Consider the following 27938-nt stretch of genomic DNA (forward strand, 5'->3'; position numbering starts at 1 on the left):
CGTGTTATCTCTTTTTCAACCATGCCTAGACGGTCAATACCGCGGTTCGATCGCGTTTGCACTGTTTCTTTGTGCCAGGAAGGGCTCTCAACAAGGGAGGTGTCCAGGTGTCTCGGAGTGAACCAAAGTGATGTTGTTCGGACATGCAGAAGATACGGACAGACAGCAACTGTCGATGACATGCCTCGCTCAAACCGCCCAAGGACTACTACTGCAGTGGATGACCGCTACCAACGGATTATGGCTTGGAGAAACCTTGATATCCTCGCCACCATGTTCAATAATGCTTTTCGTGTAGCCACAGGACGTCGTGTTATGACGAAAACTGTGCACAATAGGCTGCATGATGCACAACTTCACTCCCGACGTCCATGGTGAGGTCCAACTTTGTAACCATGACACCATGCAGCGCGCTACAGATGGACCCAACAATATTCCGAGTGACCGCCCAGGATTGGCATCACATTCTCCTCACCAATCAGTGCCGCTTTTACCTTCAGCCAGACTATGGTCGGAGACGTGTTTGGAGGAAACTTGGTCAGATTAGACGCCTTAGGAACACTGTCTAACGAGTGCAGAAAGGCGGAGGATCACTGCTGTTTTGGAGTGGCATTATGTTGGGCCGACGTACGCCGCTAGTGGTCTTGGAAGGCGCCGTAACGGCTGTACGAGACGTGAATGCCATCCTCTGACTATATCGGTAGCATATTGGCGAGGCATTTGACTTCATGGACAACATTTCGCCCCACCCCCCACCAACCTGCACATATTGTGAATGACTTCTTCCTTCATGCTAACGACATCGCTTGACTAGAGTTGTCAGCATGTTATCCAGACATGAACCCTACCGAACATGCCAGGGATAGATTTAAAAGTGCTGTTTATGGATGACTTGACCCACCAACCACCCTGAGGGATCTACAACGAGTCACTGTTGAGGAGGGGGAAAATCTGGACCAACAGTGCCTTGATGAACTTGTATATACTACATTACGACGAATACTGGACTGGGTATTAGAGGTACCAACCAGTCTGTGTAGCAATCTGAACCATCACCCCTGAAGGTCTCGCTCTATGGTCGTACAACACGAAATGTGTGGTTTTCATGAGCAATAAAAATTATAGTAAGGATGTTTATGTTGATCTCTATTCCAATTTTGTGTACAGGTTCTGGAACTCTCGAAACCGAGGTGATGCAAACATACAGTCAATTTTATGTTTCTAAGTTAGATACTTACATGTTGTGTAGAATATTTGAGCGGTTATTTTATCTAAATGACGTCGAACGTGTCTGTTTACAGGATACAAATACATTATTAATTTTAACGTTAATGGACACTTTTTACTTGCAGTTCTGCTCATGAAACGATAGTGCAGTGACTATGTTAACAGGAATTACGATTCAATGTTCGTTTGGACATACATCCATATCCAAAGGATTGTATCATAATTCAGAATAACACCAGCACTGCATTATTCTGTTTATACGCCGACACTAGGCAAGCTAATTTAGGGCAAAATGTCACGCCTATATGGCGCGGGCTTTCAAATAAAAAATGTGATGGCCTGCAACTACGTACCCTCAGACTCAGCGTTGAAATATTAGGAGGGGCTGGGATACGTAGTTTCCGCATTACAAGCCAGATACTGCTGGGTCTACAGTATAAAATATGAATATACACATGAATCGAATGGTTGAAGGTTCCTATCACTCGACAATTGCGAATTTTGGATGTAACATATTAATTTATAAATGAAAGATAGCAATTACATAAAATATGTTGGTACTATTTTAACGACTTTAAAAGATGAGTATGATAGCAGCAGTACGTTTAAGAATGCCGTTTATTACTGCAAATCTCTTACTGATGTCAATAGTCCAGCAATTAAATAAAATATAAGTTGAATAGCAGGGAAACAATATATTCCTACTTGACGTAATTAGTTATGGATAACAACATATCTCGCAAGATATTCACTTCTAAATGCATACTACATCTTCACTGCAGAAGCCACAGAAGTGTCCCTAGTGCTCAAGTCGGCACTACGAAATATTTCTATCTCCCTCGACCACGCGCAAACTGCTCAACACTCCCCAAGTATGTCCCACGACCGTCTATCGCACGTTCCCGTCCAGCACTCCCCTTGCCCTGTGCAACCCGATGCTCCTCCCCCAATCCTATACAGTGTCTCCATTGACTTTGGTCGTCACCTGTGGTAGTAACGAGCACTGTGATTGGCTAAAGCGCTCCCGCCATGTCTCCAAGCCAACGCACACTCACAAACATGTTGAAACACGTACAAAATGCTGGATTTACATTTAAATAACTTGAAATTAAATGAATATTCCTACGGAACGAACATAAACACGCTCTAACACACATTATTAAATGCATAAACAGATGAAATAAACATATGTCAAATGAACAGAAGCAAAAGTAGGCCAGAAGCCTAATGCCTATGTGATTTCTAAAACACAGTAAATATTTGACCAATTTCTTCATGAATAGTATATATCGCATGTAAACAAAGACAGACGAATACATCTATTTATTAGGATGCTGCTACCGTTTTTCGTGTAACTGTGGAGTACTTATGGCCAGACGCAATCAATAGTAATCAGCCACTTTGACCTCGATTAACGCATGTATTTTTCAAGTTACATGACTATAATTTATACCAATTTAGGTTTACACTAATAGCTTTCTAAAGACATGTCGATCGACAAAATCGGATGAACCGTTTAGATTTTGGAAATTTGTTACTGAGTGTTAATTGTGTAATTTACAATCAGAAACTAAACTTTAAACTAATGAAGGTGATGGAAATCTGATTACACCATCAGAATCATCGTGCTGTAGGCGCCTCCAGTGCAAATAATTGTAAAGTACATGTTTCTTTTTAAGGTATCAGGAATCCTCTGACCATTATTAGCTTCTATGAACTGTGAAATGTCTGCCACTATGGTTTCACAAAGTCCGCCATCCGTGGCTCTCCCGGCACACAAATCTCCTTCATCAACACAAAGCACAATCCTAAACACAGCGGCAGCATGGAATTTCCAGCCATGTGGTCGGTCTTGACCACGTGCTGGGGCTAGCCCTCTTGCTCCCTCTAATGTTCGCAACCACGTAGTTGCTGACGAGTCCCGGCTTGTCGAGCGGCCCGTGTGGCCACGCCAACGCCGAACTTAAAATATTTTCAGGGCGATATATTTATAATGGATGTACAAGTACAGGTTGTAAACACATGGTTGACGACGTGTGGAAGTCTGGGTCTGGCCATGAGTCACGTGCACATAGCAAAATGGTAAGGCCACAACTCGTGATAAGCTGCAATCCGGCTTCCAGTCCCAGTCTGGCACAATTTTTCACTGTTGTCATGTCATCCAACACCCGATGGTTGTCGATATTCGCAATTGTGAATATGCTCCACATATATATTTTTTTCTTTTTTTAATGCTGTCTACCAGTTTTTAAATAGAAATTCATCAATGCAATAGTAAGAGTTGCCCGAGAAAAATGATTATAGGCTAGATTTAAATTTTTCTTTGCTTCACACTAGGCATTTTGTATCATTGGGCAAATCATCAAAAATATTTATTGCTGCATACTCAACTTCTTTTGGAACCAGTGATACATTTAATGATACTTGACAACTTCCACAGTTGTAGATACGTACATAACTTTTCTTCTCGAACTGTGATGGATTATTTACGAAGTTTTTCATATGCAAATACATAATGATGCAATGGTCAGAATGCCTAACTCTTTGAACAGGATCCTACAAACTGACAGTGAGTTAATATCACATATATTATTTATACAGGTCGTTTTTGTGAAGTCAACACTTTCTTCCTAAAGGAGGATTTACTACAGAGAATCTGTCCATAAGGCATTAGAGTTAGGAAATGTGAAAAATATTTTAGACAGTTGACTCGTTTGTTTCCAAGATGAGCAACTATACGAAGAGCGAATGTTGCGGAACTTTACTGTTTGAGAAGCTCAGTAGTATGTTTGTTTAAGTTCAAGATTTTATCAGCATTTACACCCTAAACTTTGGAGCATTCTAGCCAGTTTACTGACTCCTGTTCATGTGTTACATAAATTGTTGCTATGAATATTTGTTACGCAGAACTGCATGTATTGTGTTTTCTCAAATTTTGGGAGAGTACATCTTCAAATAACCACTAAAAAATTATTTGAAAAATATCATTAACAATGTTTTATGTTAGTTTCTCTGTAATGGAATTTAATAATAACACTAGTATTGTCTGCAAGAAGTACTAATTTTGATTGATGAATGTTAAGTGGAAGATCATTTACATATACAACGAATGGGAGTAGACCTGTAATTGAACCATTTGCGACTCCCTTCGTGATTTCTCGCTAGTCATCAAAATTTCTCACTTCACAACACTGTTTAAATTGTTCTGCACAGCTTCCTACATTCTGTTTATTAAGTATGATACAGATCAGGTTTTTGTAAAACATTTAGTTCCATGAAACTTACGTTTTTCTGAGAGAGTGACATGATCCAAACAATGAATCTCCTTGGGAAGATCACAAAAAAAAAAAAACACTAACTGGCGGTATTACCTTATGTAAAGCTTGTTATATTGGGAGTGAGTGTATAAACAGCAATTTCAGTCGAACAGCCAATCCGGATTCCAAAACGTGATGTGATTAAGTAAATTGCTTATATCTGAATGTGAGAATATTCCAGGAAAAGGCGTCAGTAAGGAAACAGGACAATAGTCATTTAATTTATGTCGTCTATCTTATAAAGAGGATTACAGATTACATAATTTAATCTGTCTGGAAAAATTCCCTGTGACATTAAGGATATTACTTGTTAAGTTAGAATAATTCCTCAGAACTAGGTGTAAAATTCCATCAGTACAATATGAAATGGTGTTTTATACGTTTATAGTTCTGTTAATTGCAGTAAATGGTGTTATTGTTACGTCCAGTTGCTTAAAGTTTTATTATACACTCTTGCTAAAAATTGTTCACATTTCACATGTATAAATGAGACAGTATAGATAAAGATGATAGTAGCCTATTTTTACAGTAATGTGAGATATTTTTGGAACTAGCAACTCTTGTCTGACATATACCACGGAAACTGCTAACGCGGTGTCACCAAGTAGACCATACCAAGATCAACATGAAAATTACATTGTTTGTAGGCGTGCCGAATTGCTATGATGGATCAGCTTACGATACTAAATTGGAAATACAACTGTCTGAAAGCTACAGCGGACAACGGAAGGACAGACAACTGTGTATGACAGTAATATCTTGAATATGTCCGACAGTACTATTGCCCGATTCCTGAAGTAATGCCTGCATATAAAAATCATGTTTTCTGGGTTTATAGGACGCTTGGATTTCGAAACGCTAATCGAGAATGTAGGACAAGGCTTGCCAAACATTCCTGGAACAGCACCAGTTCTTGTGGTTGCCATATTATAAAGTTGACAGAAGCATGTCATCGTCTAAAATCATAGAGCCACATAAAAACTACTCCTGACCGAGGTGGATATGAAGCAATCCTCTTAACACACAGTCACCATAAGAGACTATAGTCTTTCCCTAGAAGAAAGCCAGCTTTCTGTCACTTGCTCAAATGTGTCCGACTGACTGGTATGAGAAACAAAACAGAACTCTCTTAGCACCTTTATGACCCTTCAAACGCACAGGACATAACCAAATTCAACATTTGGCTACCGCCGTGCTTGTTGTGTTAGTTCTGCAAGTAATACCACACGTGCTTCTCATTGAAAAACACGCCACAACATAAACCTGGACGCATACCTACGACAGACGAGGACACAAGTTATCCTCTTCATGTGCGGTTCCTCCAGCTGTTGCCGTATCCATACTAGTGGAGCTGCACTTTTTCTATCTATGATACTTCCTAGAGTCTGTGTCATTTTCTCACTCGTTGTATTTCTTATGTGGTCTTTCCGAGACATTCTACACGGTCTCCTGAGATAGTGCATTTCTACTAGTATCTCTCTGCATTTATTTTTTGCAATAAGCCTCAAGCACTCGCATCCATAATTTGTTATAGAGTCTACGATACACTTTTATAGCATGTCCTTTACTTTCCAACCAGCAAGCAGACCCTAAAATGGGGAATAAAAATCTGGGTTGCTGTTTTCCCATTGACTACTCGTTGTTATACCTCCCACTAACTTCTTCTGTCTTCCCAGAGGATGCCACGCAAAAGTTTAAAATTTTTACGTGACTTGATGTGATTGCCATGTACTAATATGCTTTCAGCGTTTTCTCCACTGCATAGGTATTCATTCTTTTGAAAATTTGCTTTTAATCCTAAGTCACCAGATTCATCTAACAATTATCTTAGCAAAAAGCGGATAATACACTCTTCACTAGCCACCACTACCTGTCTTTCTGTACCATATAACCACTCATATGGTTTGTAACACTGACTCCACTATAATTTCTACTTGTCTTCTTACTACCTTTCTTATAAAGTGGAGTTACATATGGCAGTTCCATTCATCGGGCACTTCTTCGCTATTCGACATACATGTGCTAAGCAACTTACTCAAACAATCCTATAATACATTCAGACCATACTTAAATAATTATATTGGTATGCTTGTTGGTCTGGTAAATTTTCCATCAGTTTCACCAGTCCTCCTGCTTCTGTTTTCGTCATTTCCTCTAAATTTCCCACCGATAATTCATTCTCTAAATCTAGTACTGCGTCCAGTACTTGGTTTCTCTCTTCGGTAAACAGTGCCTTGAAACCACTTCTCCAGTCTTGAGTACCAATAACTGTTACATTTGTTCGCTCTTTCACATCTCTTCTTAAATTATTCACAGTTCTCCAGGCTTCTGCTGCGTTTGTGTCCCCCTTCCCCCACTCTGCACCTATTTTCTCACATCTCACACATATTTTTCCTAGTAATAATATCCTTATTTCCACAAACGTTTGATCTCTCCCGCACTTCTCTTATACTCAGCCAACTGTTATATATTTTCGTATTTACTTTCACCTTTCGCCTAAGTCCTCCGCCCACCTCTCTGAGCTTTCTTTCCTTTCTTCACTGTGTTCACCCAGCTTCTAATATGCTGTCTCATAAATACACCTTTCATTTTCTTGTTATTTTTTTTTCTGCATTTCTTCGCTCACTAAAATTATGCAGCTCTCAATCTAGCCCCATTTTATAAATAAATCTAACAGTTTCATCTCCGAGAATATTTAAATTAGATTTAAAACATGCAGAATGTTAAGAGGAACAACATGGTCCTGAGTTACCTTTTCCCCCATGGTGGAATGACAAGTTTTGCTCCAAGCAGGAAGTGCTCAGGGCCAAATCCGGGGCTTTCGTATACACTGATGTCAGTCACCCTAAGTCTATAATATTGCTTTTGTATGATGTAATCTATTATTGTTCTCAGATTTCGTGAATGACTCTGCCTCGTGTATTTATGCACCCACTAACGGGGAGATCTTTTGGCATTTCCAGATCCACTGCAGAGCGTATATTTACAAACATTCCACCATTTTCATTTATGATATTCTCTTCGTATCTTCCTACTAATACATTATCTGCTTCTGTACCTTTTCTCCTATTGAAATCTACTGTATGGTCTAAATCATTTTGAGGATATATCTTTTCCAGTACCCTTGTCAATTCCTCGTAAAATTAAACTTTAATTATGCTGCCAGCGCCATTTGTTTGGGCATACAGTTCCACTAGAGTGTAGTCATGTCTATGTTTGGAAAAGCTCATTCTTTCATTAATTTGTTCCCCTCCCTCAATCCTCTGTTATTTTTTTGTGAATTTGCACTGCCATCTCTGTCTTGCCCCTCTCGTCCTTCCTGACACGGTTGTAGAAATGAACAGAATCTCTCGCCATTTCAATTCCCTTCTCTCCACTTTTTCTTCTTGTTAACACACCAATTTTTAACCCTTGGAACTCATTGTAAACACCTTTTATCTTAATACTCAAGCCCTGTGCATTCCAAGATCGCAAAATCGAAGCAACTTTTCGCAGCCATACTCCATCATGTTAAATTTTTTATCCGAGACTTGTTTTAGAAACTCTGAGAAGCTGACCCAGTAATTTCTGCTCTAGGCAGACTGTCTTTCCGGGGTGTTAAGCTTTGTCTGCCCAACTATAGAGGAGATAAAAGCCGTTGTGAGAGACTGGACAGGAGAATGTTGAGTTACTTAATTTTCTGATGTATAGCAAATAATAGTTCACAGTCTGGTTGGAATAAAGGCAGTGAGTACAAATAACAGCACAATTCGCTACACCTGGAGAGGACGACTGGGTCGGTCGTCGAGACAATGGAAGCAATAACGTGGCTGAAATCTCGAAGGACCGCTATTAACGAACCATGTCGAGTAAATCTATGACGACATATGGAATTTATTTTAAATTTATGAATTGTATTAATCACAATAATTTCCTCATATGTCTGAATGCTACTGAATTAACCTTCATTAGATCCATGATCACTGTGCTCGCGAATGTCAAAATGCTTCCAATCTGCACATCAGTCAGTTAGCATGTTGTGACTTGAGATTTTTAAACATACCGATTTCCTTCTTCAAATAAAATCCTTCATTTATTTATTTTTTTGCTTATTTATCCTGACCAAGAAAGAAGTACTCGAACTGAAAAGGCTGTATGACTGGAATGCAGTCTTTCGTCCCTCCTTTTCAACGTGTACGTCGAAGAAGGAATGACGAAAATGGAAGAAAGGTTTAAGAGTGGAGCTAAATTTGGTGGTGAAAGAATGTCAGTGATGAGATTCGATGATGAATTTGCTGTCCTCTGAAGTATTACAGGATCTGCTGAGTGGAATGAACACTCCATATGGAATGAGCATTAATCGAAGAAAGACGAAGGTAATGAGGAGGAGTAGAAATGAGAACAGCGAAACATTTGATCATAATTGGTGATTAACAAGTAGATGCAGTTAAGGAATTCTGATAGCTAGGCAGCAAAATAACACATAATGGACGGAGTAAGGAGGACATAAGAAGCAGCTAGCACTGGCAGAAATGTCATTCCCAGCCAAGAGAAGCCTACTAGTATCAAACATTGGCCATATTTTGAGGAAGCAATTTCTGAGAATGTAATTTCGGAGCACAGCCCTCTATGGTAGTGAAAGATGGTCTGTGGGTAAATCGCAACATAAGAGTATCAAAGTATTTGGGATATAGTGCTACAGACGAATGTTGAAAATTAGGCGGACTGATAAGGTAACGAATCTCCGCAGAATCGGCGAAGTGAGGAAGATATGGAAGAACACTAACTATAGGAAGGGAGAGAATTGCAGCACATTGGTAAAGACATCAGGGGCATTTTCCATGGTACTAGAGGGAGCTGTAGAGGTAAAAACTGTAGATGGGGACAAAGACTGGAGCACATTCAGTAGATAACTGAGGACATAGGTTGCAATTGCTACTCTGAGATGAAAAGTTTGACACAGGAGAAGCATTCGTAGCCGGCAGACGACTTACATAAAAAAAAAGACTGACTACATTAAGATCTTACGCCGCTCTCTCTCTCTCTCTCATTTGACCATGAGCAATACATACCAGCGGTTTAAAAAAAAAAATTCACGAACTAATAATAATGATAATCATCATCATCATAATAGTAGAGTACAACAATAATAACAATAATGGTAATAATAATAGTAGTAGCAGTAGCAGTAAAGTGCACGAAGAAAGAACTGTTCAGTGTTATCAGGAAAAGAGGTGTAAAGAGGAAAGAGAAGACTGAAATGACTACGACAGTACCTGTTAGGAGATAAACAGAATTAAACTCTGACGTCAAGGCGGCGAAAAATGTTCAGACTATGGAGGAATGGTGAGACTGAGTTGCAGACTAGTATGTGGCAGAGCTGGCTATTACGTACAAGGTGGACCATTAGTTGTCTTCTGAAGTCTGAAAGGAGTTTTTCTCTACTATTCGGGGAAGATTGTTGCAGAGTACGGTTCCAGTTCCTTAATATCATTTAGAGTATATAGCAGTGTATTTCAATGGTACTGAGAGAATGTCACTCTGTTGGGTACAAATACACCACTGCCCATTAAAATTGCTACACCAAGAAAAATGCGGATGATAAACGGGTATTAATTGTACAAATATATTATACTAGAACTGACATCTGATTAAATTTTCACGCAGTTTAGGCGCAGATATCTTGAAAAATCAATACCCAGAAAAACCACCTCTGGCCGTAATAACGCCCTTGATACGCCTGGGCATTGAGTCAAACAGCGCTTGAATGGCGCGTACAGGTACATTGCCCATGCAGCTTCAACACGATACCACAGTTCACCAAGACTACTGACTGGCGTATTGTGACGAGCCAGTTGCTCGGCCACCATTGACCAGACGTTTTCAGTTGGTGAAAGATGTGGAGATTGCGCTGGCCAGTGCAGCAATAGAAACATTTTTTATATCCAGAGAGGCCCGTACGGGACCTGCAATATGCGGTCGTGCATTATCCTGCAGAAATGTACGGTTTCGCAGGGATCGAATGAAGCGTAGAGCCACGGGTCGTAACACAACTGAAATGTAACTTCCACTGTTCAAATTGCCGTCAATGCGAACAAGAGGTGACCGAGACGTGTAACCAATGGCAACCCATACCATCTCGCGAGTATGGCGATGACGAATACACGCTTCCAACGTGCGTTCACCGCGATGTCGACAAACACGGATGCGACCATCATGATGCTGTAAAGAGAACCTGGATTCATTCGAAAAAATTACTTTTTGCCTTTCTTGCACCCATGTTCGTTGCTGAGTACACCATCGCAGGCGTTGCAGTCTGTGATGCAGCGTCAAGGATAACCGCAGCCATAGTCTCCGAGATGACACTCCATGCTGTTGCAAAAGTCGTCGCACTGTTTGTGCAGATTGTTGTTGTCTTGCAAACGTCCCCATCTATTGACTCAGGGATCGAGACGTGGCTGCACGATCCGTTACAGCCATGGGGATAAGATGCCTGTCATCTCGACTGCTAGTGATACGAGGCCGTTGGGATCGAGCACGGCGTTCCGTATTATCCTCCTGAACCCACCGATTCAATATTCTGCTAACAGTCATTGAATATCGACCAACGCGAGCAGCAATGTCGCGATACGATAAACCGCAATCGCGATAGGCTACAATCCTACCTTTATTAAAGTCGGAAACGTGATGATACGCATTTCTCCTCCTTACACGAGGCATCACAACGACGTTTCACAAGGCAACGCCGGTCAACAACTGTTTGTGTATGAGAAATCGGTTGGAAACTTTCCTCATGACAGCACGTTGTAGGTGTCGCCACCGGCGCCAACCTTGTGTGATTGCTCTGAAAAGGTAGTCATTTGCATATCACAGCATCTTCTTCCTGTCGGTTAAATTTCTCGTGTGTAGCTCGTCATCTTCGCGGTGCAGCAATTTTAACGGCCAGTAGTGTATATCTGGCTTGCTGTTGAGACAGTTGCGTAAGAGTTGCAGGTAAGAGAACGTCCGATGATTGAGAAGGGGATAGAGCAAATATAGAAGATTTGGCATATTGGCACGTCTCCACACATACCCATGATAATAGTTTGTAGTCAGGAGTGCTATGGCCGAAATATCGTATGTCACAAATGCATCGTTCAGAAGTACTCACCGCCAGTTCAAGCCTGCGCGAGATTTCGCGCAGAAATTCTTGGAGAGCAGCATCACCATAGTCACGTGTGGGCGGTTAGCTAGTAGGGTGCTGCGAAGTCGCAGTTCAGTCAGCGCGTCGAGGGTTGTTGCAATGGCGGTCTAAAGGTAGATTTTTGTAAGTGTTTCATGGTTTATCGACTGTGATGAAACTTTCGAAAAACTGTCGGAAATTTAATATTGTCCCTTCGCTTACACTTAGGCTTAGCAGTATCTTGTGAATTGGTCTCTCTGGACGGCGGGTGGTTTGTTTCGCAGTGGACGGGCAGGCTGCGTCGGTGGCGGAGACGCCGGTGCAGGCGCTGCCGCAGCCGCAGGCGTCGCCGCCGCCGCAGGAGCCGCCACCGCCGCCGCTGCCGCCCCCCAACCCCGTGTCGCCGCAGGCCGTCCGCAACGGAGACCTCTTCCTCAAGTACAACAATGACACGCGGAGCCGTGCGTGCGTGTGGGACTCGCCGGTGCCCCCGGGCATAACGGTGAGCGCCGACCCCAGCAGCCGAGGCACTCCACCACTCCGTGATAATCGCTGGCTATATAAGCACTTCCTTTCAGTCAGATAATCAAACTTTTACTGCAACTTGGGCATAAATTTCTGTAGTTTCTTCGCTCAGCTTACATATTGTAAAGACTGTTTGCCATTTAAGGAACTACATGTAGGTCCTCCCAATTTTACTGTATCTCCCTCTTCTACGTGACAGCAAATTTTGGAAATCAATTAGAACCAATTTTTTCCTTTATTGATTTTGGATTCCCGGCCCACCTGGGTAGGGGTGGGCTGACAGCAACTTAACCCGCTGCTTTACAGCTGAGTGAAAAGTTACACAAACAATGGTGACAGAACAAACAATATAAATAGACCATAAAATGGTGTCTTTGTTAATAACAGTAAAATTGCGGAAAATTGCGGAACTTAAAGTATAAAATCACAGCATTGACGATGCGGATGAAGACACTCAGGAAGGAGACATGCACAATTAAAAAACACGGCGACAGTCTGGTTTCTGTTCGCACGAGGTAAAAAACACAACTGGCGACAGTATGGTGGCTGTTCGCAACACTGACAGGGGACGCACAACACTGAAAACACACTCACAACAGCACTGTACAGGTGACACAGCGTTAGATTGGGGCGGAGGGATGACCTGGACATTTTTTTTTTTTTGGTCATCAGTCTAGTGACTGGTTTGATGCGGCCCGCCACGAATTCCTTTCCTGTACTAACCTCTTCATCTCAGAGTAGCACTTGCAACCTACGTCCTCAATTATTTGCTTGACGTATTCCAATCTCTGTCTTCCTCTACAGTTTTTGCCCTCTACAGCTCCCTCTAGTACCATGGAAGTCATTCCCTCATGTCTTAGCAGATGTCCTATCACCTTCTCTCTTCTCCTTATCAGTGTTTTCCAAATATTCCTTTCCTCTCTGATTCTGCGTAGAACCTCCTCATTCCTTACCCTATCAGTCCACCTAATTTTCAACATTCGTCTATAGCACCACATCTCAAATGCTTCGATTCTCTTCTGTTCCGGTTTTCCCACAGTCCATGTTTCACTACCATAGAATGCTGTACTCCAGACGTACATACTCAGAAATATCTTCCTCAAATTAAGGCCGGTATTTGATATTAGTAGACTTCTCTTGGCCAGAAATACCTTTTTTGCCATAGCGAGTCTGCTTTTGATGCCCTCCTTGCTCCGTCCGTCATTGGTTATTTTACTGCCTAGGTAGCAGAATTCCTTAACTTCATTGACTTCGTGACCATCAATCCTGATGTTAAGTTTCTCGCTGTTCCCATTTCTACTACTGCTCATTACCTTCGTCTTTCTCCGATTTACTCTCAAACCATAGTGTGTACTCATTAGACTGTTCATTCCGTTCAGCAGATCATTGAATTCTTCTTCACTTTCACTCAGGATAGCAATCTCATCAGCGAATCGTATCATTGATATCCTTTCACCTTGTATTTTAATTCCACTCCTGAACCTTCCTCAATGTACAGATTGAAGAGTAGGGGCGAAAGGCTACAGCCATGTAACACCCTTCTTAATACGAGCACTTCGTTCTTGATCGTCCACTCTTATTATTCCCTCTTGGTTGTTGTACATATTGTATATGACCCGTCTCTCCCTATAGCTTACCCTACTTTTTTCAGACTCTCGAACAGCTTGCACCATTTTATGTTGCCGAACGCTTTTTCCAGGTCGACAAAGCCTATGAAAGTGTCTTGATTTTTCTTTAGCCTTGCTTCCATTATTAGCCGTAACGTCAGAATTGCCTCTCTCGTCCATTTACTTTTCCTAAAGCCAAACTGATCGTCACCTCGCGCATTCTCTATTTTCTTTTCCATTCTTCTGTATATTATTCATGTAAGCAGCTTCGATGCATGAGCTGTTAAGCTGATTGTGCGATAATTCTCGCACTTCTCAGCTCTTGCCGTCTTCGGAATTGTGTGAATGATGCTTTTCCGAAAGTCAGATGGTATATCGCCAGACTCATATACTCTACACACCAACGTGAATAGTCGTTTTGTTGCCACTTTCCCCAATGATTTTAGAAATTCTGATGGAATGTTATCTGTCCCTTCTGCCTTATTTGACTGTAAGTCCTCCAAAGCTCTTTTAAATTCCGATTCTAATACTGGGTCCCCTATCTCTTCTAAATCGACTCCTGTTTCTTCTTCTATCACATCAGACAAATCTTCACGTTCATAGAGGCTTTCAATGTATTCTTTCCACCTATCTGCTCTCTCCTCTGCATTTAACAGTGGAATTCCCGTTGCACTCTTAATGTTACCACCGTTGCTTTTAATGTCACCAAAGGTTGTTTTGACTTTCCTGTATGCTGACTCTGTCCTTCCGACAATCATACCTTTTTCGATGTCTTCACATTTTTCCTGCAGCCATTTCGTCTTAGCTTCCTGCACTTCCTATTTATTTCATTCCTCAGCGACTTGTATTTCTATATTCCTGATTTTCCCGGAACATGTTTGTACTTCCTCCTTTCAACAATCAACTGAAGTATTTCTTGTGTTACCCATGGTTTCTTCGCAGCTACCTTCTTTGTACCTATGTTTTCCTTCCCAACTTCTGTGATGGCCCTTTTTAAGAGATGTCCATTCCTCTTCAACTGTACTGCCTACTGCGCTATTCCTTATTGCTGTATCTACAGCGTTAGAGAACTTCAAACGTATCTCGTCATTCCTTAGTACTTCCATATCTCACGTCTTTGCGAATTGATTCTTCCAGACTAATGTCTTGAACTTCAGCCTACTCTTCATCACTACTATATTGTGATGTGAGTCTATATCTGCTCCTCGGTACGCCTTACAATCCATTATCTGATTTCGAAATCTCTGTCTGACCATGATCTAATCTAATTAAAATCTTCCCGTATCTCCCGGCCTTTTCCAAGTATACCTCCTCCTTTTGTGGTTCTTGAGCAGGATATTCGCAATTACTAGCTGAAACTTGTTACAGAACTCAATTAGTCTTTCTCCTCTTTCATTCCTTGTCCCAAGCCCATATTCTCCTGTAACCTTTTCTTCTACTCCTTCCCCTACAACTGCATTCCAGTCGCCCATGACTATTAGATTTTCGTCCTCCTTTACATACTGCATTACCCTTTCAATATCCTCATACACTTTCTCTATCTGTTCATCTTCAGCTTGCGACGTCGGCATGTATACCTGAACTATCGTTGTCGGTGTTGGTCTGCTGTCGATTCTGATTAGAACAACCCGGTCACTGAACTATTCACAGTAACACACCCTCTGCCCTACCTTCCTATTCATAACAAATCCTACACCTGTTATACCATTTTATGGTGCTGTTGATATTACCCGATACTCATCTGACCAGAAATCCTTGTCTTCCTTCCACTTCACTTCACTGACCCCTACTTATCTAGATTGAGCCTTTGCATTTCCCTTTCCTTTTCGGATTTTCTAGTTTCCCTACCACGTTCCAGCTTCTGACATTCCACGCCCCGACTCGTAGAACGTTATCCTTTCGTAGATTATCCAATCTTTTTCTCATGGTAACCTCCCCTTTGGCAGTCCCCTCCCGGAGATCCGAATGGGGGACTATTCCGGAATCTTTTGCCAATGGTGAGATCATCATGACACTTCTTCAATAACAGGCCATATGTCCTGGAGATACACGTTACGTGTCTTTAATGCAGTGGTTTCCATTGCCTTCTGCATCCTCATGTCGTTGCTCATTGATGATTCTTGCGCCTTTAGGGGCAATTTCCCACCCCTAGGAGAGGAGAGTGCCCTAAACCTCTATCCGCTCCTCCGCCCTCTTTGACAAGGCCTTTGGCAGAATGAGGCTGACTTCTTATGCCGGAAGTCTTCGGCCGCCAATGCTTATTATTTATCCAAATTTAGGCAGTGACGGGGATCAAACCCGGGACCGAACACGTTATGATTATGAATCAAAGACGCTACTCTAGACCACGGGACACCTGGACATATGAGGGCCAAAATAGGGGGGAGGAGAGAAAGAAAGAAAAGGGGGAGGCGATGGAGGGAGTGGACATAGATAAGGGGTGGGGGAGCAGGCGCAATACGGAGTGGGAAATGCAGAGAGGGGAGAGCAGAAAGGACTGTGGGTAGGCAGAGAGAGGGTAGGCAGGGAAAATAACAGGATGGAAGGGGGGGGAAGAGGGAGCCGGGGGATAGGATGGAGGAAGGGAGGGGGAGTTGAGGATCAGAATTGATAGGAGGGATAAATGGAGGGAGAGAGTGCATCATCTGGGAGGGGGAGTCGACGGAAGCCATCTTGGGGAAAATGTAGGGTGAAGAGGTGAAGGGTAGAGGAACACAATGGTGAAGGCGCTACACAGGGCGGGGTTTGAGAGGACCAACCAGAGGATGAGGGGATCAAGGCGGTGGGAGGTGTAGAGGACGCGGATATGTTCGAGGAAAAGGAGCAGATGGGGGAGGTATATACGGAAGGCGAGGCGGAGTGCATGGCGCTTGGGGATCTGGAGGGACTTACAGAATTTGGGGAGGGGGGCATTTAGCACCAATTAATTTGCACCATTGAGCAACTTTGATGTACATTAGATGACTGAAGTACAGCATTACCCATACTTCAGGATGTTCGTAAGACGACAACGTAAAAAAGTCAGGGTGCCCAGCGCAGAAGACCTTGACTTCAAAATTAAGTATCTCAAAAACCAAGATCGATGGACGAGTGCAAGAAACGCTATGTTTATAGCGAAAGTTGTAAGAATTTTAAAGGGGAGTAATAAACAAGTTTCGAAACAGTTTGAAAGGCTGCTAACATATGTCGCTGTGCGCTGTTTAACTCGCACGTTATCAGCGTGCTGAATTAAACTCGTCCTCAGCGAGCATTCTTTGCAATAACATCACTATCTCTTCGAAATGTCCAGCACTCACAGTGTGGAGGTGGCCAAACGAACAATGAACTTTGCCATCAAATCCTGTAGTGTCACAACGCAAATGGATTCAGATGCCACAGAGATGGACGATTGAAGCTTGTCCAGCGGGATGGGATGGTTTCGGTGTATATTGTCTTTAAATGTGCCCCACGAAAAGTAGTCTCATGGATTCAGACAAGGCGAATATGGAGGTCACTTCATCGCTGCGCCAGTTAATTTCCAGTTATCCAGGGCAGTGAATCTATTCCAGAAGTATTTATACAGAAAGCGAGACACATGTTGTGCGATGTGGTCTGGCTCTATTGTGCAAGAAGAAGTCAGTGCCTCATCGATCCTCGAAGTCCGGTTGTGTGGCGACAGACTGTTGCAAAATTACAAAGTGATCATTTCTCTCACGAGAAAAGGGCTAATAATATATCTCCTGAACACTACAGTCCAAACAGAAAACCTGGAAGAACGCACTGATTCCGTTTCACAAAAATGGTGAATTTTGAACCCCAAATTCACCAGTTATGTTTATTCACGACTCAGGAGGATGTATGCTTCATCTGTGAACCAGATTCAGTCTACATCACCTCTTTCATTCTCAGTCATCAGGAGAATCTGGTTCGCAAAGGCAGACGTCAGTCACACAACTCGTGCGCTGTACGCTGTGAATTTTGTATCAAAATATGAGTAGGCAGTGACGGGGTATTTTCTGTGTGCTGAAACGCTTCAAACCAGTCTCTGTTTCAGTCATTCAGACGGATTTCCTTGGGTTTTGTTGAATAATTCCAGAAACAGTGGCGACATTTTCGGTAGTAACTACAGTTTGCCTGGGGCCGAAATTCCCCTCTAGATCGTCAGCCGCGTTGCCTGTCAGTTGAAGTTGATCGAAGGCTCTAAGAACGGTTTTCGAACCGGGTTTTGCGGTATTCGAGTATTGAGGAAAAACCTCTTCTTTCGGTACGCTAGCAATCTTTCACTTTTCTACGGTGTAATTGATCGTTCTGAGCTGGCGCGCATTATTTACACGCACTACGTATTGCGATTATGCCTCCATCTGTTAGCATTTTTTCTAACTTTTTCAAAAGCTTTGTACAACTTCTGTATTAAATTGTTACAGATTTCACAATAAACATACCGTTTGCTGCACTCGTCTATCAATGTTAGCTTTCGAGAAATTTTAGTTGAAATCAAGGGTTCCTTATCCGGACATCCCATACAAGATAAACAGAAATTATTCACATGTCAATGCGGAGAATGACTCAAAGTATTTTGCTACCATTGCAGCTGCTCAGTACGGGTAGAGATTGTGACGCGGCGCCCGTCAATACGTCGTGAAATTCATTGAAATCGCTATTACGGCCATCCAGGAAAGCGCACGTTTGCAGTCCCTCAAAAATAAATAAATGAATAAATAAATAAATAAATAAAATAAAATAAAATAAATAGTATGTGAAATTTTTATGGGACCTAACTGCTAAGGTCATCAGTCCCTAAGGTTACACACTACTTAACCTAAATTATCCTAACGACAAACACACACACCCATGCCCGAGGGAGCACTCGAACCTCCTCCGGGACCAGCCGCAAAGTCCATGACTTCGAGTCCTCCCTCAGGCATGGGTGTGTTGTTATTATCATAGTTTAAGTAGTGTGTAAGTCTAGGGACCGATGACCTAAGCAGTTCGGTCCCTTAGAAATTCAGAAACATTTTGAACAAATTTATTCGGCGCGACAATATGGATCGATTCATCTATGTACGTGTTCTGTCACACCTGTTCCTTACTGAAGCACTACGCCACTATAGATATCACTAATCTAAATCTTCAGAGATGCTTCTTCCAATGATATAACATAAACACAAATCGAGGGTAAAGCCCTAGGCGTGCTGTGGCTGCAGACAAGGGAGCAGATGCACTGTGATCAACGTATCACCAATCCCTCCTGCATTTATTGCCAGTAGATAAATCCAGATTGTGCACTTCTTTGTTGAAGCAGCTCCCCACGTGGCCTCGCGTGGCTGAGTGGACTACATTTCAGACATCACTACCTCAGAAAAATTATGAGGAGGCGCTGGGAATCGAACACGGTCCTCCGTGCTAAAGGTAGTGAGGCTAGCTATTTGGTTACAGACGCTGTGTATCTTTTGATATGTGTAATCTCCGGCGTGACCTGCATCTGTTGGTCAGTCATCTGTTGAAACACCAGAGGTACTGGGTTCGTGCATAACCTCGTTGCATTTCTCCATAAGTTTAACAAATGTAACAGTTGCACATAACAGACATTTTAGTCATGAATAATATATTCCCCTTCGATATTTACAACGTTTTGTAGGTGTTGGGGCAAACCTTTGATTTCGCGGCTGTAGAAATCACGTGGGTTTGAGGCGAAGAACACTCGAGCCATGTTCAGAACGCTTTTTCGTCCGGAAAGAAAGGTCGTTGAAGGTCATTCTACAGGGAGTGGAAAAACTGAAATTGTGAGGGCGCAAGATGAGGTGAATAAAACGGGTGCGGAATGACCTGCCAACCCACTCCCTGTGTAGTGCTTTTGTCAGAGAGCAGGTGGGCGTTATCGTTGTGCAGCATCACTTCACGCAGTCTTCCTGGTAGTCGTTCTCAGATGGCGTCTCTCAGAAGTCTCAGGTAAATATCAGCAGTGATGGCTACTCCTCGGGGAAGCAATTCATACCACACCACACCGTCGCTGCTCCATCAGATACATTACACCATCTTTTGTGGATGCGTGCAGATCTTTGTACGGCGAGTTGCTGCTTTGTTTGCGCATAGCCATTCCTTTCCTTTTCTGAAGTTAGTATAAAGACATAATTTCTCATCCCCAGTGACGATACAGGATAGGAGTGGTTAGTGTTGTTCACGAGCCAATTGTAGACGGGGAGCAGAGATGCACAAACGACCACTTGTTGATTTTCATGATTTTGGCTCATAGGATGGGGTACCCATAAACCCGATTTTTTTAACTTCCCCACTGCAAATGTCGCACATGGTGAAATCATCACAGTTCATCACATTCACCAGTTCTCGAATACAGTGACGTGCATCGTTGTGGATTAATGCATTTAAACGATCTTCATGAAACACCTAAGGTTTTCCGGAACCTAAAGTGTCCCTAACGTCAAAACGATTTTCCTTAGAAAGAGAAGATGATTTTCTTTCCGTGCTTCGTCGAATTGCATTTATCCCCGTACAAGGCGGAAATGATTGTGACTGTCTCCGGTGTTGTTTCCTAACTCAGACAGAAGAATATTTCAGAAATGTTCCTATTTTCCCACTTGACACTCCATTTCCTATTAGTCATAGCTCCACTCACTATCTCCAAATGATCAAATGATAACATTTAAACTCAAATAGCAACAGCGAGCTACACTAAAACATGGCAAACGATAAGCAAACACGTAGTATACGAAATACCAACATGCAAAGCCAAAAACGTTACGAACTTATGCACCAAACTTATACTTCTGAAAAACCCTGTAAACATGCTACCAGCAATCTGAGTCTCCTAGGCGGTCGCCTCATGACACTGGGACACCGTTCTTGCTGCGTTTGATCTTCGTAGATGCGTTTTAGTCATTGCCCAACACTGTGCTCCATATAAGTTTTAGAAAGAGCCATGTTCCAATAGAACCTGATTGTCAACGCCACTCCTTGTTTGCTACCAAAATTCCCTGTAATTATGTGTGTGTGTGTGTGTGTGTGTGTGTGTGTGTGCGTGTGTGTGAAATCTTATGGGACTTAACTGCTAAGGTCATCAGTCCCTAAGCTTACACATTGCTTAACCTAAATTATCCTAACGACAAACACACACACCCATGCCCGAGGAAGCACTCGAACCTCCGCCGTGGCCAGCAGCGCAGTCTATGACTGCAGCGCCTAGGCCTCTCGGCTAATACTGCGCGGCCTGTAATTATGGCTTGTTGATTGATCTCACGGGATATCTTGTGATGACTAATGCTGTGCTTCCGGGTGTTTGAATTTCCATTTTCACATAGCATTTGGACGAGAATGGAAATAAAAACACTTGAAAGCACGTCATTATTTCCTAAATGGTATAATATTGTATTCAGTCTGTAATTTTTTGAACCTGAAGTATAAAAAAAGTCAAATTAAGACTTCGTCCGTTTTGAGCTATAAAAGTGAAAAATTTCTTTGCTATTGGCCAATTGAAACTTCATAGTTATCAGCTAACCTCTAGATAACATGTCACAACACATTTCTTCGTGTGAATATACCATGTGAATCAGTTATATACTCATAACAGAGATGATGTGGATTCTGTGTGACTTCCTTGTTGTTTATAATTCGCTCCACATGAGGGCTGGTGGACAGATTTGGGTGCCACACGTTTGCGACGAAGTAGACATTATTGACTACGACTTGATAATGACTAAGATTTCGAAATTGGCCAATAGCAACTAAATTCGAAAATTGCACACCCCGTAACGCGCAGTATTTTCTTGTGAGAAATACTCTGTCGGAAAAAAAATCTCAGCACCAAGAAGGAGTCGTGCGACATAAACGAAAGTTTGCAGACGCTTTTCTACATCTACAAGATGATGTCTATTCAAATTTCGAGACAGTCGCAGAAGAATGTGCTAGTAGCGCCCCTATCAGGTTGCAAAATCAGGTTTCCTTTAAATATACGCTTTAACGATCGTTAACTTTAGCTACTTTTATGATTGCAGTTGATGTTAGTCACGAATGCCTTCAAGGTGACAAATACGTCTTAACCAACACCTCACTGGGTTTGAACGAGTTCGTGCAATACGGCTAAGAGAAGCTGGATTTTCCTTCCGCGGTACTGCAGAAAGACCTGGCAGTAATGTAGCCACTATACACTACTGCTGGCAGCGGTGGCCACGAGAATGCACCGTCGCAAGGAGACCGGACTCCAGAGGGGCACATGGCATTGCCTAGAGGGAAGACCATCGTGTGGGTGTATGACTCTGGCGCATCGTGTAGCATCTGCAGAAGCAATTTGAGTGGTAGTTGGTATTACAGCGATCTGTTAAAAACCTTTTCATTCAAGGGAAGCTATGGTTCAGACGCCCTGTAGCGTGCATTCCACTGACCCAAAACCACCTACTTTTGCTACTTCCTCGGTGTCATGCATGAACTCTTTGGAGAACATGATGGAGGTCTGTTGTGTTTTCTGATGAAAGAAGGTTTTTTCTCGGTACTAGTGGCTGCCGTGTGTTGTGTAGAAGGGGACCAGATGAGTTCCTGCGAACAAACTGTCTGCGTGCTAGACCAAAGCCTTCTAGATACAAGGCCTACGCACAGCGGTCATATTGGCACGTGACGTCACAAACTGTTGGCCGTCTTATCTTTAGTCGGCAGTCCTGTTGACGTGTATGTTGTGTTGAAAGTGTGTGCCACGTGAAACTCATATAGATTTCGTACAGTATTCGCCTACAGTTCTACGGAGCATGGGATACAAGTGTTGCGTTCCCTTTTGCCAGGGAAATTATAAATCCCAAAGAGGCATGAAAGTGCACATGTTTCGATTTCCCAAATGTGTGAAGTTGAGAAATCGCTAGATTGCAGCTATTCCCAGACAGGAATTTGTGTCTATGCATCATTCAAGGGGAAGTAAATGACAAAAAATTTATAACGTGTTGTTTTTTTCCATTGCACCGCATTTGCCAATTGTTTTTTTTTAAAGCAGTTATGTATCATGTACCGGTATAATTTGTTTCTTCATTCTGGACCATTGATGCGAGGTTAATACGAAGCTGGCTGTGAAATGTCTCTCATATTTGCAAGTATTGTCACACAGAATAGTTATATTAATTAGTGTGGCTCGAAAATGTTTAGTATTCCTTATCATTCCTACCAGATTATTGAGTTTCCAGTACTTTTATTTGGAAGAGCTACAGAATGATTTTGTTAATTTTTACATATACAGCTATTCGGAAATAATTTCAATTTGAGTAAACTACCTTAGAAATTTTTTTTAATGAATTTAGTGTTCGACAGATTAAGCAGTACATAAAGCACAAATTTCGAGGTAAGTGCATTGTGATTGAATTAACAGCACTCTGCGACACGAATTTAAGTCAAGAATATAGGAGAAACAATATTTTCATGTTTAAGGTTCTAAAGTTGTGGAGAAACAGGGAAATAAAATATTTTTCGGGATTTTTGCTTTATTAAACATTATGTCGGGCGGTGCTCAATTTCGTCGAATGATCTGAGTATCGTGTGAGGTCAGCAAATTTTGAAGTGGAGAGGAAAATTTACGAAAATAACCGGGGAAACAAATTCTTAAATTCTGTAGGAGCTCCAGCTGCTTTATTTAAAACTGAAAACGGATGATTGTTGTTGCATATTGCCGATTTCTTACTGCAAGAAAACGTAGCTCCTGACGTAAAAGACAGAATTTAAAATTACGGTTTGTATTCAAGCCTAGAAACGCGTATTTAAGGCATATCGTCATAATAATTTTACATCTTGAAATAACATAGGGCAGTTTTGTTCAAAAATGGCTCTGAGCACTATGGGACTTAACATCTATCGTCATCAGTCCCCTAGAACTTATAACTACTTAAACCTAACTAACCTAAGGACATCACACAACACCCAGTCATCACGAGGCAGAGAAAATCCCTGACCCCGCCGGGAATCGAACCTGGGAAACCGGGTAGGGCAGTTTTGTTCAGGTACTTTACGCAATGATATAAATTTCCATACTTTCATTAAAAGGCCATGTAGAAGATAAAACCACGAGAATCACTATGCGGTCTCAGCTCTACAACTCGTATAAAGTTCGTATAGCTGCAGATTGCTTAACAGGAGCATTCCGATACAGACCTGGCCGTCAGTATGTGACGTCACAAGTGTGCGTGCAGACCTGTAGTCTAGGTGGTGTTGGCTAGACACACTAGACCTGTACACGGAGTAATGGTCTGGGATGCGATTTCGTATGACAGCGGGATCTCGTTTTTGGTTTATTCCAAGCACCCTGACCGCAGATTTCTACGTCAGTGTGGTGATTCTAAATGTTTTTTTGCCGTTCATTAAGAGCATCCCATGGGGTGCTTTCCAAGAGGATAACGCTTATCCCCATACCGCTCTGATTTACAGTTTCGAACTGTTGCCTCAGCCTGCCTCATCAACAGATGTGTCTCCAATCAAGCACTTATGGGACATCATTGGACGATAATTCTAGCGTCATCCAGAAACAGTATTAACCATCCCTGTATTGACTGGCCAAGTGCTACAGGCATGGAACTTCATCTCACACACCGACATCCGGCACCCGTACAACACAGTGTCTGCACATCTGCATGCCTACATCATTCTGGCAGTTAAACCGGCTGCTGATGAAACAGCATTTCACACTTTGAGTGGCTTATCTCGTTTACCTCTATGATCTTGCGATGTTAATCTCTTATATATGTTACCTAGAAAAAGGATTCCCGAAATTTCGTTACCCTCCATTAATTACTTTTTCCTGCTGCGATTTTTTTTCCTTCAGTGTATATCGACGCTACTAAGATGTACCCAAACAGAATAGGTTTGAAAAGAGTCAAGGTGTTGAACAATTTTGTCGCTTATTAAGATTTTTGTCTTCTCAAATGTCTCATTTATTACTGATGTCGTCTATATAAATGTTAAGTAACGCAGAACACAAACAACAACTGGCAATTTAATTTGCAGTTATCTGCTTTCTTTTTACCCATTTATCCACTTTAATACACGTTTATCGATGGCTTATAACGGAATTAAGCAGGCTATATCTGACATAATTTCCTGTACTCCATTTGTTAGTAGCTTGAGAATGATGAATCAAATCAATGAAGATTACCTTTATTGAATTACTTGTATTTTACTGAATATTCCACGGTGCTTAACAAATGCATTGATATAAAGCAATAATGAGACAGTTGCACGCGATTTGCCGTGGTAAAGCTACATTATTGAAATATCAGGTCAGTAAGACCAGAGCACTGATATAATCAACAAAATTTAGAGTTGCCATGAGAAGCAACACCAATTTTCAGTCGTCACAACAATAAATTTAAGGGGCATTAATATGCTTCTCAGTTATAAACTGACAGTTCGTTTTGAATCATACGTACATTTTCTAAATGAATTTGATGAGCAACGCTAGCGTGCATAGAAAATGGTGTGTATAATTCAATCACACATAGATTACACGTTTCCCTTACTGTAGTTTTGTGAAACGTAAGTCATCTGCAGCATGTTGTCACTGTTCACATTTACTATACGATTGCCGTTTAACCACAATACACTGTGTCCCTCAGTACTATGTTTGCTGTGAGTTCCTTAGAGCTTTTAAAAGTATTTGCTGGATCATGATCACAATTATTTTATGCTTTTGCATAAATAAAGCTATCAGTAGGTAGTCTGAATTTAACAGTCTGCATGGCAGGTTCCGTAGGCGGAACAATACGAACGACCGAGCTATGAGGTGGTCAGATTCTCATCAAGAGCGATATGGGTTATTAAACACAGATGTTACCAACAGCAAATACGGTGGCCTCTCCGGGTAGCCACGCCGACTGAGGCTCCTTGCCACGATTAGCGCGAATCTACCGTCGGAGGTTCGAGTCCTCCCTCCGGTATGGATGTGTGCGTTGTCCTTTACGTAAGTTAGTTTAAGTGAATAAGTCTAGGGAACGATGACCTCAGCAGCTTGTTCAAATAGGAATTTACCATAAAATTAGAGTAAGATATCAGTGGCAATCCGTAAGCTCTGTTCTTAATGCTTCTGAGCACAATAGACAGTCCAATGAAGGCCCAACACCCCCCATCACGAGACTATTTAGATGTAATCACCACACGTGTTCAGATATTTATCCCATTTGGAGACGAGACCATCACTTGCTGTATCGTAGAACGCGGTCAGCCATTGACTGATCCACGTCCGCACTTACTCCTGCACTCTGATTTCCGACTGAAACAGTTGTCCACGTATGTCTTTCTCCAGGTCGGCAAGGAAGCTGTTGCAGTGTTTTCCCACATGGAACCGTCTCAGGATTCCGTTGAAGCGGGTGTTCGGTTTTCATTTGCCTGCACGTTTCAGAATCACCGTAAGTGAGTGCGCTGTAGTATGTTTACTAGGATTGGAAATGCCATTAACTGGGCAGCAAACGTCAAAACGAAGTAACATAGGAGACAAATTAATCTGTCAGTCGCTCCAGGTCCTCGACACACGTTCGATAGATAAATAGTTTTACTTATAAACAGTTGTGTAGACAGATAAATAAACAGAGTGAACGATTTTGGGTCTTCGTCCCTTTTGACGTTTCAGTTATCGCCCGTAATTTTTCGCTATAATCTAGTGGTCGAAAGAATGGAACCAGTGTGACCACTGCCGCACTCCACGCAATTTTACAGTATGCCGGACAGAAAACGCACGTAAAAATATCCCTCTTTCCACATGAGGTAAATGACTACGTCAGTTGCCCTAGCATTTCGTGAGATCTTGGAGTGCTTAGACCGTCACGATTTTTTATCAGCTGAAGACATAGTCTGAGAATGAGTCCGTGATCCTGTTTTCTGGCACTTTATTTTACATGTTCTTCTTGATCACAAAACATTTACACTTCACTATTACCGGTTTCGACCACTTCCATTTTCACATCATAAAACATTCTGATGTAGTATCAACGTCAAACTTAACATGTAGGTACATTGTACGTGCACTTACTATGCACCTACACGTTTAGTTTGACGTTGATACTACATCAGAATATTTTATGATCTGAAGATGGCAGTAGCCGAAATCGGTAATAGCGAAGAGTAAAAGTTCGTGTGTTAAAGACGAATTTGTAAAATAAAGTGCCGTCACGATTCATGAAAAAATTACTGTCTATGTGTCACATCGACCACAGTCGTAAATCCCTCCATCGTAGTAAAAACATTGTGTCGTAACTGGACTAGTATGTGGAACTTTGCTTTACCTGTGCAATATATTTAGCTGCTGAACTGTCCATGAACAAATCCCAACCCGCCCCCAAAACGTTATTCTGTCACTACGTCCTACTTTCAGAATTTTCACAAGAGTACTCACACAGTAGCAGAGTAAGATATCCGTTGTAGAAATAGCCTCAGGTACTGGGTACACATTTCTCAGAGATATCCTTTCATCCAGGGTGTGCTAGTTCTGCTAGGTATGTTGGGGGCAGAACTGATGCTGTGGGTGCGGGGTCATGAACGTGTACTTCTGGAGGGCTAGTTGGTAATAGCATAGGCAGGAAAAGGAGGCGTTCTACATTCGAGTCCCGGTCAGGCACAGGAAGCTTAAAAACAACACATATTTAGAGCCAGAAGATATGTTCATATGCATGTAAAGTTTCAGTTTTCATTTTCAATGGAAGTCAGTTGTGTACATTCAGAGGGCGAGGCGAATAGCTGTACCATATTTCCTTCAATACAGAACATGTTGTTATCTACTTTCCGTACTTCAGTATTACTATACAGGAGCCAATGATATGCAGAAATAAACTTTGCCTAACTACAAGAAGTATGCAATTGTTTACAGATATTTCATAAATATCTACCTTCGTTTTCAGAAGTTTAAGCATTTATAAAGAGCAATAATGAAGAAAATCTATACAACATAAATATAACGCAAAGGGGAGAGATTCGGATTATAAGGTTCGCGTTTAACGTCTCGTATTTGTCGAAAGTCAAAATTATAAGATTAAAAGAAATGGACATGATACAACAGAATTTTGAATGTAGATAAAATAGCTAACGCAATGATAGTGTGAAGGAAAATGGACATATTTGTTAAGAGAGCAGTCTTGCTCTTCAGTTGGTGTCTTTATTTATCCTTATCTTTTA

The 27938-nt window shown here is 41.8% G+C and overlaps 1 protein-coding gene across 1 annotated transcript in view; it reads left to right on the forward strand.

The window, feature by feature from the left end:
• Positions 1 to 27938, forward strand: part of LOC126187897 (nephrin-like) — an 878271-nt gene that overhangs the window by 821413 nt on the left and 28920 nt on the right. Inside the window, exon 14 of the mRNA XM_049929248.1 lies at positions 11970 to 12187. Coding sequence (XP_049785205.1) covers positions 11970 to 12187 — 218 coding nt within the window. The remainder of the gene's footprint in view (positions 1 to 11969; positions 12188 to 27938) is intronic.

The sequence above is a fragment of the Schistocerca cancellata genome, chromosome 5, assembly GCF_023864275.1.
Source record: "Schistocerca cancellata isolate TAMUIC-IGC-003103 chromosome 5, iqSchCanc2.1, whole genome shotgun sequence".
NCBI classification, from domain to species: Eukaryota; Metazoa; Arthropoda; class Insecta; order Orthoptera; family Acrididae; genus Schistocerca; species Schistocerca cancellata.